Source organism: Diabrotica virgifera, chromosome 2 (assembly GCF_917563875.1).
Source record: "Diabrotica virgifera virgifera chromosome 2, PGI_DIABVI_V3a".
Lineage (NCBI taxonomy): Eukaryota > Metazoa > Arthropoda > Insecta > Coleoptera > Chrysomelidae > Diabrotica > Diabrotica virgifera.
This window is the reverse complement of record NC_065444.1, coordinates 191,606,578-191,621,932: the sequence shown is the minus strand read 5'-3', so window position 1 is coordinate 191,621,932 and position 15,355 is coordinate 191,606,578. Positions and strand designations below refer to the sequence as shown.

Here is a 15,355-nt window from a genome sequence, read left to right as displayed (position 1 = left end):
TAAATTTTGATAATTTAATAATAATTATATAGTTACTTTGGTCTGCCCCCTGTAAAATGATGCAGGATAACCTTGTGTGTGTTCTAATTTAAAGAAATGCTCAATGTAAATTTTACTAATCCACAAGTGCAAAATTCGCTTTACGTATCGTATACAAATGGACATGCTCCGTTAAGTACTTTTAGGCCAAAAAAGATACGACTGTACGACTTCTACTACGAGGTAACTTCTAACGTGCGTACAAAGTACACACACTTTCTTTTTTTTTCTGTATTAATAAGTCAAAAAAATATATATTATTGTGTTTCAATTTATCAATCAAAGATAGAATAAAATTTTTTATTTTTTAGTATAACGCGGGCACATGCATTTAGCTTTCGTGCAAGGTGGTTTCTCCTTAATAAATTTTTCCATGAAGAATATTAAAAACATTTGTAAATAAAAGTGAAGTGAAAGTTATTTAGGATTATTATTTTAACCGATTGTTTATTACGGGAAAGATAGAAGCCATAGGTAATTAGTTCTTAGAAAATTAAGGTAAAGAAAGTTTGGAATTTTAATCTCTTTTTGTTTAACCCCGAGTAAATTTTGTAGACTTTCCCGAAAGTAATTATTATGATGGTAGGAATATTTTTGAAAGTATGAGTGGGTGTTTCGAATGAAAAAAAGAATGGGGAAAGAAGAAATGTCTCTGATTGGTTTGGCAATTCAGAATGGGAAGGAGAGAAGGTTGAATTTTCAGATAGTTTTGGAAAGAGAGATTATTGTGTTACCGGCATCCGAAAGGATCAGTCAAAAGTTTTCGTGAGTAGTTTAGAAGCAAGTACTAGTGTTTTGTTTTGATAGTGAGAGTAGCTGAAAAGTGGAACGAGAGACAAATCAAATCGAGAAGAAATACCTCTTTGATTCTGTAAAGTCCAAGAGAGTAAGTTACAAGAATTATCATTATTAAAATTATTTGTGACACCAAGTAAAAAAGATACTTGGGTCTCAGGAGATTATTGTTGTGAGAAAGAGAGGAGAGAGTTTTGAAGTTTATTGAACGAGTACTGGCAAAAAGAGGCCTGGCTTGTGTTTTGAAGAAATAGTTGCTTGTATGCTGCTGGATTTTTGCTGAGAACGGAGAGGGCTTTGAGTGGTAGCCTAACATAATCAACAAGGAGGAGCTGTTTGGGTCAAAAGGAGACATCATTTTGTGTGAATCAAAAAGGTCAGTCAATAGCCTATGTGACAGATTTTCTTTATAATCAGAAGCTAATTTTTTTTTACGTAAAAGCATATGCATTTAAGATTCCAACATTTCAAAAATTTACTAGGAAGCATAAGTAATTTGCGAATACCAAATTTGTTTGTTTAGCTTGTTTTTTATTAAGGGTATCAAGAACAAAGCGATAAATATTTGTTTGAATTAGATTAATTTATATGGTAAAAGTTTCTTTTGGACAGTTATGCCCAGAGGATTTAATTGATAAATTTATAGAGCATTGCTTTATAAAGGTATTTGTATGTGTTTATTTATGATTTTTCTATTTATTTCCTTTTCCTATTGTTTTGGCCTCATTAAATTTATTTTATTCTAAGTACCTGGCCTATTTACTTGCCCAGATATTGTACTAATTTTTTTGATTTCTCGTTAATTACTTTTCGTTAATAATAACTAGCAGTAGTCTCAGTAAGTAAGAACAAATTCAATTGTTAAGTCGTTTCGCATAGTTATCAAGTGTCGCCAAAAAACGCCGGTTTTAGTTATAGTAAAAAAAATTAACCCTTTCTCCCTCCTTCCTTCACCTTACTAATAACTGAAGACGTCTCGACCTACCAGTTAAAATAAGGTAAGATTATTTTGTTATTATTTCCCTACAGTCTGCTTTAAATTTGATTGCGTAATAAACCAGCATTCGCGTAATCGTTACCCCATAAGTTTTAGTCCTTTGAGCCGGATCCTCTTGAATCAATTTCGTTGTTGTTTTGCCGGTTCAAGATCTATCGTATTTTTCGCATTGGATTAATTTATTTAAAATTATAATTGCAATCGGTATAGTATATGATTTCGTGTTAAAATCTAATTAAATCGTCGTGTAGGTATCCTTTTTTGTCGTGTATAGAAAAACCTTGTTCTTCGGTCGACTATAGTTAGAACATTGAATTCGTGTTTTTGCTTCTGAACCCATCGCTTAGTGAAATCGATTTTGATTAAGTAAATTAATATGATTTGGATATTTTGCAAACCTAAAAATAATTTGTTTGGATTAAGTTTAATAAAATTTTAGTAATTGTTGAAAAAATATATACCCCTAACTACTATTCTTGACATATTTTGGTTTTTGTTCCATTTTATTTTTTCATTATTGATGATTTTTTGAAAGAATTTCAATATTTATTATTAAACATGCCTAAAAGTCAAAACGAACTAAAATTGGAGCGCTTATGATCTAAACGTGAAACTTTCTTTCGTAGGGCTCAATTATGTTACGATGCCGGGTCGGCCTTAGAAAAAGATCCAGAAAATGTCTCAAAAATGCGTAACTTTGCAGTTAGATATAGTACTTTCAGTAGTAATTGCACAAGAGCTCTGAAATTATTGAATTTTTCCCGAGTGACACTTTGACAGTTTTAATTTCACGAGCCGAAGGCGAGTGAAATTATGTCAAAGTGTCACGAGAACAAAAATTCTATATTAATTTCAGAGATCGTGTGCAGTTTTTTGCGATTATTTCATGAATAAAACTCTTCAAAACCAAAATTTAATTGTAATTTATTTATGTAAGTGCAAAGTACCATTAAACACACAGTTTTATAAATATAATATGACGTTTGAAAGTCATCATTTTTATAATTTTTAAAACATTAATTGTCATTAATGTCACTGAATGTATGTTTCCGTAGCAACGAAGGGCATCTGACGTAATATGCTTAACGACGGGAGATTATCAAAAATTATCACCTTAATTTGCATTTCTGTAGCTTTCTATTGGTCAGAATCTCCTATGAATGAAATAATCGAAAAAACTCTATCGGAATATGAGGAAATTGTTCAAGATATCGTTATATTAAAACAAGAGATGGAGCCAGATGCTGGCGTTGCTTACCATACGCATTTAGATGCATTTTATGATCTCTACTCCAATATTGAATATTTAGCTTCATTATTAATAAATAAACCTCTAGTTTTGAGTAATAATCCCAATATTACTAATAATTCTAATATTAAAAGGCCTAAATTTGAATTAGTTAAGTTTGATGGTGAAGATATATCTCTGTGGCCTGTTTTATATGAAAATTTCAAACAATTTGTTCATAACAAAATAGAATATCCCAAGTCCGATAAGCTGCAGTATTTGTTGAGTTGTATTTTCGGGAAACCTTAAAAAGCTGTAGCTCAATAGAACCCATTCCTAATAATTATGATATTATTTGGAATATGCTTGTTGACAGATATAATGATAAAAAATATTTGTTTAATCTCTATATGGACCGAATTTTTAATTTTCGCGGTTTGCACTCTAATAATGCATCCTATTTGGAAATATTTTTGGAAAAGTTTGATACTAATGTTTCTGCACTAAAACGATTGAATCTCGATAATTTAGATGATCATATTTTAACTTATTTAGCTATGTTAAAATTACCACAAGATGCCATAGATTAATTTGATTTAATAAGAAATAATAATGATTTACCCGCTTATGATGATTTTTCTTACTTTTGATTGTTCCCGAAAATTAGGCCTAAATTATTCGAAATTAAATTTGACAGTCTCTGGTATAGGAGGATCAACCACCCCGATAGTAGGTAAAACCAACATTATTATCTTTTCCCATTTTGATAAAAAAATACAATATTCTATAGAAGTGTTGCTTATAGACACAATCTCTAATAAGTTGCCAGATCAACCAGTTGACAAAGACTGTATTAACAGTATAGAACACTTGAAATTAGCTGACCCTAATTTCTTTTTTCCTGGCAAGATAGATGGTATTTTAGGCTTATCTGTCTTTTCAAATATCATTGGTTGTAATAGAGTGTCATGCGAAGATTCTCTATCAGCTATTGAGACTAGTTTAGGTTATGTAGTCATGGGCTCAGCTGCACCAAATTTTGAAAAAATCCACACATATTTGTCTTTCGTCTGTCACCCTTTGTTGAATTTAGATTCCTTGGTCGAAAGAATGTATGAATTAGAGGATTTGCCCACTGTTACTAATAGTTCATCAGAAAATGAAATTTGTGAAAATTTATTTTTAGAAAATGTACGTAGAGATGCAGATGGTAGATACACAGTTTCGTTGCCGTTCCAAAATGATCCTAATGTACTGGGTGATTCTTTTGTCCTTGCTAAAAATATATTGTTGTCCTTAGAAAATCGCCTCGCACCAAACCCAGAACTTAGAAAGCTTTACTGTGATATCTTTCAAGACTATTTAGACCAAAAACACTTGAGTTAATTCCCATTCAAACCAGTGATTCGTTGTCATAATATATTCCAAATCATTGTGTTTTTAAACCAGATAGCCCTTCCACTCCTTGTAGAATAGTCTTTGATGCCTCTATGAAAACTAGAAAAGGACCGTCATTAAATGAAATTCTTTATAAAGGTCCAAAATTGCAAAATAATCCTACCACAATATTGTTGAATTTTCGTCTTTTTCCAATCGCAATTTTCGCTGATTTGAAACAAATGTATAGGCAGGTTAAAGTTGTTGAATCTCATTGTTCGTTTCAAAGAGTTTTGTGGAGATTTGACACCAATGATCCTATTTCTATTTTCCAATTGAATACTTTAACTTTTGGAGTAAAATCCTCACCATATCTTAGTCTCAGGATCATAAAACAATTATGTAATGACGAATCTAAAAATTTTCCTGATGCTGTCATCCCAATTTTAAGGGATATGTATGTAGACGATTTTATTAGCAGCTTTAGAAATGTTTCTGAAGCTATAGTTACACACACTCAGTTAGTAAATTTATTTTAAAAAGGTGGTTTTAAATTAACCAAATGGATGTCGAACTCGAACGATCTACTATCGACAATTCCCGAACCCCTTCAATTGGTCAAAACCAAACAATTTGATAAGTCAGTCTCCAAAGTGTTAGGATTGCAATGGGAAGAAAAATGTGACAACTTTAGTTTTGGGTTAGAAATACCCTCATCGACCCGTTGTACAAAAAGAAACATGCTCTCACTTGTTGCTCGTATGTTTGATCCCTTGGGATTCCTATCTCCTATAACCCTCTTGCTTAAAATTTGGATAAAAACACTTTGGACTCTAAAGGTAGATTGGGATAGTACTGTACCAAAAGAAATCGAAATAGCATGGGAAAAGTTTCAAAATGAATTTCATGTTCTATACAAAATACAAATTCCACGCCATATAGCAGTTACACCTAATTCGTCGTTGTCTTTTGTAGGATTTTCAGATGCAAGTGCTGCTGGATATGCAGCCATTGTTTATTCCAGGGTTGTTAATTTTACAGGTCAAGTTAAAGTTACTTTACTGTACTCTCAATCTAAAGTATCTCCAATGTCTAAAATAACTCTTCCTCGATTAGAGCTTTGTGGAGCGCTTCTTCTCTCAAAGCTTCTTTCACATGCTATTGAAACTTATTCTCCTAGACATAATATTGATAAAAATTTTGCCTTATGTGATTCCATGATTGTCTTAAATTGGATAAAGTCCTCAGAGAAAAATCTCAAATTATTTGTTCAAAATAGAGTTGTTACAATAATTCATAAGATGGTTCCGTCACAGTATTGGTTTTTTTTCCTCGAGGTTTGTTTCCTTATTCGTTAGTCAACCATCCCACATGGTATACTGGTCCAAATTGGTTACTGTTGAAGCCAGAATATTAGCCTATTCAGTCCGTCAACTGACAGGAAATTATGATTTGTCACAAACCTCCAAACAAAGTTATGATCACAAACCTCCTTTGGTAATATCACTCGTGCAATTTCTCCGCTGTATACTCTTATTGAATATTTTTCCAGTTGGTCGAAACTTTTAAATTCCACAGTATACGTATTGAGATTTCTTAGAAAATTGCCTTTAAATAAACGGATTTAAAAATTGCAGAAATTGAATTAATTCGAGCTGTCCAGCAAAGACATTTTTCTGAAGAATATAAAGCCCTTTCTCAAAATCTCGTTGTAAAATCTTCCATATGTCGTTTGAATCCATTTATTGAAAATGGAATAATTAGAGTAGGTGGACGTTTGTCCAACACCCAATGTAGTTTTGAACAAAAACATCCGATTTTGTTGCCCAAAGCCGATCCTTTAACCATTTTCTTAATAGATTATTTCCATAAATTGCATTTACATGCTGGAGCGTATTTGTTGCAAAATCTTCTGAGAACAAATTTTTGGACACTATCTAGTCGTCAGGCCATCAGAAATAGAATTTGGAGATGTAATCGTTGTTTTTGTCTTAATCCTAAACCTACCTATCCTATGATGGCTGACTTACCCGCCGTAAGAGTCAATGAGGCAAAAGCCTTTTTACACACTGGTGTAGATTATACTGATGCGTTTTCCATTACTATAGGAAAATATCGTGGCGTAAAAACTCAAAAGGCTTACGTACGTTTGTTTGTTTTTCTAAGTACGAAAGCCATACATCTTGAGTTAGCCTCCTCGCTCTCTACAGATTGTTTCTTAGCCGCTTTCAAAAGATTTTTATCTCGCCGTGGAAATTGTAAGGTTTTATATTCAGATAATGGCACAAATTTTGTTGGTGCCAAAAGAGTCCTCGATGAAATATATCAATTAACTACTTCAAAAACTTATAAAGATGCATTCCAACAGGAACTTAATAATACCAAAATTTCTTGGAAAATGAACGTACCTTATGGCAGTCACTTCGGTGGTATTTGGGAAAGCAATATTAAAAGTGTAAAACTTCATTTAAGTAGAATTGTGGGGAATCAGATCCTTACTTACGAAGAATTTTTAACTGTTCTGACACAAATCGAGTGTCTTTTGAATTCGCGTCCTCTTTGTGTTCAAAGTAACGACCCTGAAAATCCAGGCGCGCTGACTCCATCGAATTTTTTATATACAGAACTTTTAGTGTCATTACCCTCGATGGATATTGATCTTGATAAAAATATGAGTACTTTGAAAATATATAAATTACTAGATTGCATTGTTCAACATTATTGGAAAAGATGGCATTCAGAATATTTGTCTTCTATGCAGTCTCGTTTAAAATGGAACACTAACTCGAATCCTCCCAAAGAGGGAATGGTAGTTATAATAAAAAATGAAACTATCCCACCTTTACAGTGGCCTCTGGCAGTCATAGACACTTTGTATCCTGGAAAAGATGGGATTGTTCGAATCGTAAAAGTGCGAACCAAGCACGGTAGTTACATGCGCCCAGTCGTTAAACTGTGTCCTCTACCCAGTCAATAAACTGGAGAGGATTTTTTTATTTTATTTGATAGTTAAAATTTTAGTTTAGGGTGATGGGTTCATCTGCAGACTTAGCATATTAAAATTAAATTAGTTTTCGTTTATTTTAAAAATAAACTCGGGGGGCAGGATGTTTTGGCCTCATTAAATTTATTTTATTCTAAGTACCTGGCCTATTTACTTGCCCAGATATTGTACTAAATTTTTTGTTTTCTCGTTAATTACTTTTCGTTAATAGTAACTAGTAGTAGTCTCAGTAAGTAAGAACAAATTCAATTGTTAAGTCGTTTCGCATAGTTATCAAGTGTCGCCAAAAAACGCCGGTTTCAGTTATAGTAAAAAATAAATTAACCCTTTCTCCCTCCTTCATTCATCTTACTAATAACTGAAGACGTCTCGACCTACCAGTTAAAATAAGGTAAGATTATTTTGTTATTATTTCCCTACAGTCTGCTTTACATTTGTTTGCGTAATAAACCAGCATTCGCGTAATCGCCACCCCACCTATTTTATCCCGATAAGGAGCAACTGAGAGATACTGAAGCCACGAGAAAGGATAAGTATAACATAATCTAATTTAATTCTTTTTTTATGACAAAAAGGCACCCTGAGAATTTTTTCTTAATATTTTTATGTATGACTTGCGTTAATTAAATAATTGATCAAACAAATCATAATTAATATAAAAGTAATAGAAAGCAGATCATAACAATATATACAGGGTGTCTGCGTAACTTGGAACTGATGATTGTATCTTGAGGTTTAGACCATGCACAGATTTTTATGAAGAATAACTTTTTTTCCTTAAATTATTAATGAAAGGGTTATTACATGTCGAATAAATAAAAATTATTTTCGGAATCGGTAATTTAGGAAAATTTCAGTATTTTTTTTTTAAATAGAAGGCTGTTATTGCATATTTGAATATGGTTTTTAAATACAAGTAACTTTTCATAACAAAATTTTTTGATATTTTGAAATATAAAGGTAGTTTGCTCTTGAGCGAAATTCATATTTTTTGACATACCTCGTATACTGTTGAAAAAATTTGATATCTGATGATTGCATCTTAGGTTTTAGACTATGCAGAGCACTTTATAAAAAATGACTTTTTTTCGTAAATTGATATTAAAAAATTTCCCATATGGGTCCAAGTTACGCAGACACCCTGTATGTAAACTATTTAAAAAGAAAGTACAATTATAAACTCACTTTTGTCCCTGTTCTCAAAACTTGTAAAACAAAACTTAACAGCCATAACCATATCATAACCAAATTAATAAAAATGACAACACATTGTTTAACCACAGCTGCCATATAGGATAATTTTTGATATGTCATGTAGAGCTAACGTATAATGTATCTGCGCCTGTCACCAACAATTTTGTAAAATTCGGGCACATTTACACTGACTCCCAATCGCGACTAAAGAAGTATAACTTCCAAATACTATAAATAGTATAAATATTATAAGTATGTAATAATATTTTGATTTTACATGTGGAAAAACTTACCCCATCAAAATCAGAAGCTCCTTTATCCATATTCTTCACCACAAACTCAGTGTTATTTTCCATTAATATAATTGACTCCATGAGCACTACACATTTTACTTCATCTAAAAATATAAGAAAATTAATAGTTCATTTGACAATAGTAAATAAATGATTATTCCTACATAAAAAATCGTAAATGCAGTACAGTATTCTTATTAGTATTGTGTAATTTAAAAACTAGCATGTAGCTAAAGTAAATGACTAAGGGCTAATTTTTAATCAATAGTTATACTATAACTCATGGATTTAGTAAACCATGATTAAATTTATTTCAAAGAATATTTCTTTGAAAAGTTGTTTAATGCACGTAAACTTTCGGATTTATTGAACCGGAGTACCTGAGGTGTTGACAATGTTGCCAGTTGGTAATTGAAAAATTTTATAACAAAATTTTACAGAAAATATATGTTCTGCGGTATAAACTTTGGTTCCACGTTTATGATTTCTTTAGTCCTTTATTTATTCTATAAATTTCTCGTTCGAAGCCATTGCCATAAAATAAGGATGTTAACCCCTTCGGTACGGCGATGCACCCGTTTGCATCATGCTTGACTGTCCGCTCAGTATGGTGATGCACACGGGTGCATCATGAGTTTTCGTTCGCCATATACGGCGGTGCCACCATCTGCATCATATTTCAGGAATTTTTGTTTCGTCCGAATTACCTTATTAAATCTAAAAGTGGGCAAACCACGCCCAAAAGTGGGTGATGTCCAGAAGGGGATTAGATTTAGTTAATTTAATTGTTGATAAGGTTGTTTGGATGTTTGACTGATGGGATTGTGTGGGAGGTGAAATTACTCTGCTGCTGTTTACAACTTACCATACTATCCCTTGCAAGATAATTCGGATGGAATTTCCCAGATTAGGAGACTGGGACGATCTTCTTCTTAAAGTACCTATCCGTTTCGGATGTTGGCGATCATCATAGCTATATTGACTTTGTTTACCGCAGCGAGGAATAGTTCAGTGGTACTCGTGTTATACCACTTTCGTAAATTTTGAAGCCAGGAAATGCGTCTTCTTCCCGGTCAACTTTTACCATTTACCTTCCCTTTGAGAATCAGTTGGAGAAGGCGGTAACGGTCTTGATTTCTCATTACATGTCCTAGATATTCCATTTTTTTGTTTTGATGGTTATGAGAATTTTACACTCTTTCCCCATTCCACATTAGTAATTCGGTCAACCCAGGATATACGTAAGATGCGTCTATAACACATTTCGAAAGCTTCGAGCCGATTCATAGATGCAACATTTAGTGTCCACGCTTCCATTCCGTAGAGCAGAACTGTAAATATGTAGCATTTTATTAGACGGTATTTTGTTTGTAATGATATGTCTCGACTGTTGAAAATGGGTATCATTCTAACGTATGCTGCTTTCGCTTTTATTATTCGCTGTTTAGTTTCTGTTGAGTGGTCCCATTGGCTATTTAAATTCGTGCCCAGATATATATATTGCTCAACTCTTTCGATATTCTGTTGGTTGATTGTAATTTGAGCGTTTAGTATTGGTTTTTTACTAATTGTCATAAATTTGGTCTTCTTTATGTTTAGAGCTAGTCCGTATCTGTTGAGGACTTCTGTTATACGATTTGTTAATATCTATAAATCATTCATATTATCGGCAAAACTATGGTGTCATCTGCATATCTAATGTTATTCAACCATTCACCATTTATTAATACTCCCTTCGCACAACCGTCTAAACCTTCCTTAAATACCCATTCAGAGTAAATATTGAATAGTAGTGGGGATAAAATACAGCCCTGTCGTACTCCTCGTTCTGTTGCAATTTTATCAGTCAACTGGTCGTCTATTTTGATTTTGTTCGTTTGATTGTAATAAATGTTTCTGATAATTCTCAGATCTTTGTTGTTAATTCCAATTTCTTGCATTAGGAAGAGGTATTAATTTGTCATATTTTACTCGGTCAAATGCTTTCCGGTAATCTATAAAGCATAAGTATATATCACAATTTACATTACTGGTACGATATCAAGCACAAAATAATATGGGGAATTCCATCCGATTTATCTTTTTTTAATAATTTTTGTTTAAAATGGTATTTTATGGATAAAATTTAATTCAACTCACATACTATGTAGAATAATAAATTTAATGAAAATAGTTTTATTTCTAAAATTAGATTATTATTACATTAACTTTAATTAGTTGTAGACTGATACTGTATTTTAACCTACCGCGAAGCGGTAGGTTAAAATGCAGTATCGCGTGGCGCGAAGCCCCACGGGAAGCGCTCGAATCCGTATATAGGAGCCGACTTGCCGAATGACAGTCCGGCAGGGAGGGCAGACAACGACATGAAAAAGATGCATAGAATAAAATTGCTTACGAAAAGGATTATTTGAGATGTACACAGAGTGGGGGGATTGCAGTAAAACTGGATTTTTTCGGTAAAGACAATACAATCAAGATAATATTTGGAGGTATTGTAACTGAATTTGTTTAGAACTATATCTCAGACAGAGAACTCAGTCTTGTTAATGATGTAGCCGTAGAATATTTTCAGGAGGAGATGCGGCTTCTTTTTAAAATATACATCCAAGTTTTGGGTACCTAACAAAATGTAAATTAAAAATACTTTCACTGTTATCCGATTGAAGTGAACTTTTTAATATGTTATAGCCTTATTCTTTAACAATATCGCTGTAATAATACTATTGCTAGGCAGGTAAATTTTCATTTTATACCGGGTATACCAATCAAACTGGTTTTTTTTTCTCAAATTTCGCATCACCCTATGGAATATTCTAGCTTATAAAATATTAATATTAAAACCCAACTATAGCCTCATATTTTCTTAACATTTTGTTATTTGATTCATTCTCTTATGTTGTAGAATAAAAAGTTACGTACTTTTTTAGTTAGCCATGTTTTTCATCAACACAGAGAGTTTTTAAGTAATTATGGCAAACTTTAAGGGGTAATTAATTACTCTGCACGAAAAAGTAACGACAGTTTGGTTTTAAACGTATGTTCGCAAATGCTGCGTTTCCGAAATATGGGATGTTAAAATTGTTCTTACAAACTCACGATTTATTTATTGCTCTAAAACCGGCTAATGAAATTTGGTAGATTTTAAGTAGTAGTTATTACGCATTTTTGACATACAATTAAGATTTTAAAATTCACCAATGGTGCGCATACCTACGTGTAACCGATTTGTATAGAACTACTCCTTAAAATTTGCCATACTTATTTCAATACAGCCTTAATTGATGAAAAACCTAGCTAGTTATTAAAATATCTAACTTTGTTGTCATCCAAGCGAATGAATAAAAAAACAGAATGTTAAGACAATATCAGACTGTAGTAGAGTTTTAATTTCAGTATTTTATAAAGGCTAGAATATTTCACAGAACGATGCGAACTTTGAGAAAAAAACACAGTTTGATTGGTACAGTCATTGGTACCGGTACGGTATCTGGCACCTATAGGTACAACGACAATTTACCTTCTAGCAACAATACTATTACAGCGATATTGTTAACGAATAAATAATTCAAGCTTAAAATTTACCTACTCCGTTACGTTGTTCTAAGATATGTAATAGGCTAATGGGCAACTGAGGGACTTGCAAGACTCTTGCTGCAAGACCAAGACCAGGTGTAGTGTTGCAAGACCAAGACTGTTTAAGTCTCGTCTTGGTCTTGAATTTGGGCAACACTAGTGTTCATGTATTTTGTTTGTTTATTGTGTGTTGCACATGTATTTTATATGATTATAGACGATTTAAGTCTCCGACTGCCTTAATATGCTATTGTTGGTATATTGTTGTTGTTGACTTCCTGTCTTAGTGTTGGCAATCAAAGCCTGCCACATTCTGCTGATGGGTTTGATACAATTTTTTATTAAGTAAGAACCCAAACATTATCCCAAAATAATTAAGGGAAAAGGCGCAAAATATCGCCTGTCAAAATTTTCAATACGTTTTAAATGTATTTCTTTTTTTCGAATCCTGAGAAAACTAATAATAGGGGAGTCAATGAGGGTATTTGGCTCCGAATTCCATCCTACTATATCGAATTACTTGATATTTTCACAGTAAGTAGGGAATAGCTCAAGAAACATAGTATAAATTGCCAATATGCGCTTTTATCTTGGGGGTTGTTCCCACCCCTTCTCGGGGGTGAAAAGTGTTTTGGTTAAAATAGCTACGGAAGAGGCTAGAGAACCTAATTTTAACCCGGGAGTAGTCGCGCTCACTTCTGTAACGTCGATAGTCGCGTGTGAGATTCTATCTCAAAATACGAATTTAAAACAAATTTATATTTTGTATTATTTTTATCTATAGACAAGAAGAGATAGAGTTAAGAATATAAAAATAAGAGAAGAATTAGAAATAGAACCAGTAGAAAATTATATAGAAGAAAGACAGCTGGATTGGTGGGGACACCTTCAAAGAATGAGTGATAATATACCTGTTAAAAGAATCTGGGAAAGCAGAAATATAGAAAGGAAAAAACGTGGTAGACCAAGAAAACAATGGAATGCAGTAATAATGGATATTTTGGAAAAGAGGGGAACAACATGGAACGATGCCAAAAAACTAACAGAAAACAGAAAGATATGGAAGAAATTTATGAAGAACAAAAAAGAATAAAAGAATCAGAAACAGATCCCTACACCTCAGGGTAGAAGGGATAAAGATTATATATACTATTTTTATCTACTTTTTATATTGAAAATATATATTTCTAACAATTTTAATAAAAAAACCTGTGTTAACGGCCACCTGCCAACATCGACCACCTGTCCTAACGGCCAGTTTTTAAAAATTTCCCAAACCAATTATATGTAGACTACAAAAATTGGCAATACCGTCCACCTTTCTATATCGGCCAATAGTTCTTTCATTTGTAGTGGCCGTTACTGACAAATTTTACTGTACAGTAAAACCTGTGTTAACGGCCACCTGCCAACATCGACCACCTGTGCTAACGGCCAGTTTAAAAATTTCCCAAACCAATTATATGTAGACTACAAATACTGGCAATAGCCACCCACCTTTCTATAGCGGCCTCCTTTCTATATCGGCCAATATTTCTTTCATTTTTAGTGGCCGTTACTGACACGTTTTACTGTATTACGAAAAAGGATGAAATGTGAGATTCTATCTAACGGCGCGACTACTCGCGGGTTAAAGCTAATTGGCTCTCCCCAAAGCCATAAATTCCACAAAAAGAAGAAGAAGAAGAAGAAAAAAAAATTTATACGCATTACTACATACTTCCTCGAGGCACTTGCGAATTTTTTTCAAAATTGCAAAATTTTTCATCAAGTTATCGCGAAAAAGCATAAAAATTGAGATTCTATCTCACCGCGCGACTACTCGCGGGTTAAGCAAAAACTGTTCCATAATTATTTTTTAGAAACACAATACTTTTTCAGCTATTCGTGGTTGAAAATTGGCCATTTTCCTTGAAAAATGGCACCTTTTCGTACGGATTTTTTCAAATACCTTAAAAACTATGCATCTAACAAAAAAATATATAAAATATTTCTGTAGGTTATAAAAAAACAAAGAGACTCGTTCCTTTATAAATATTCTAGTTAAAATACAAAGGGGAATGTGGTAGGTAAGAAGAGTTTGTTTTTTTGCTGTATGCTCAAATCGGTGTATTCAATTTAAATAACAGAGAAACTGTCGATTTTAGGTGTATAATGATACTAATAACTTTTGTAGTGCTTGAAAATACCTTTAAAATAAGCAACACTAAATATCGCTTACATTCTAACTAAGCGAGATATTCTGCAAAAAATTTAATGACTACTGTATTTTAAGAAGAAATGAGACGTATATTTAAGCCCTCATCCATCAGAATTTAAATGCATCGTTTTCCTTCTACAATACTTTTTATTATAGTGTTATTTCTATGGCGAAAAAGTTGGACTGGATTAAAATGAATGGTTTTTGAAAAAGAGAAAAACAAATTATAGAGCGCATTTTTAAATTTTCCTTAAAATCTGCATTTTCCTCCATGTAACTCAAAAAATATAAGAGATACGAAAAAATAGTACTAGACAAACATGTAGGGTTTATTCAGATAAAAAATTCCTATTTATTTTCATTACTGTACCTCTTATCATTTTCAAGTTACTTGGAGAAAAAAAGATGTTTAAGAAAATTTAAAAATGCGCTCCATAATTTGATCTTTTTTTTTTCAAAAACCATTCATTTTAAACCCGTCCAACTTTTTGAACATAGAAATAACACTATCATAAAAGGTATTGTGGAAGGAAAGTAATGCATTTACATTTTGGTGAATGGGGGTTAACATTATTTCTCATTTTTTCTTAAAATACATTAGTTATCAATTATGTTTGCAGCATATCTCGCTTAGTTTTAATGTAATGGACCT

General features: G+C 32.6%; 1 protein-coding gene across 1 annotated transcript; it reads left to right on the top strand.

The window, feature by feature from the left end:
- The first annotated feature begins 5,002 nt into the window (after window positions 1–5,002).
- Window positions 5,003–5,794, top strand: LOC114332036 (uncharacterized). The gene has a single exon (XM_028281743.2). It carries the CDS (start codon window positions 5,003–5,005, stop codon window positions 5,792–5,794), a length of 792 nt encoding a protein of 263 aa, XP_028137544.2.
- Window positions 5,795–15,355: the final 9,561 nt, after the last annotated feature.

What these genes read in the sequence shown, in the direction of transcription:
- LOC114332036 (XM_028281743.2), top strand. Translation starts at nt 5,003, where the DNA reads ATGTCGAACTCGAACGATCTACTATCGACAATTCCCGAACCCCTTCAA.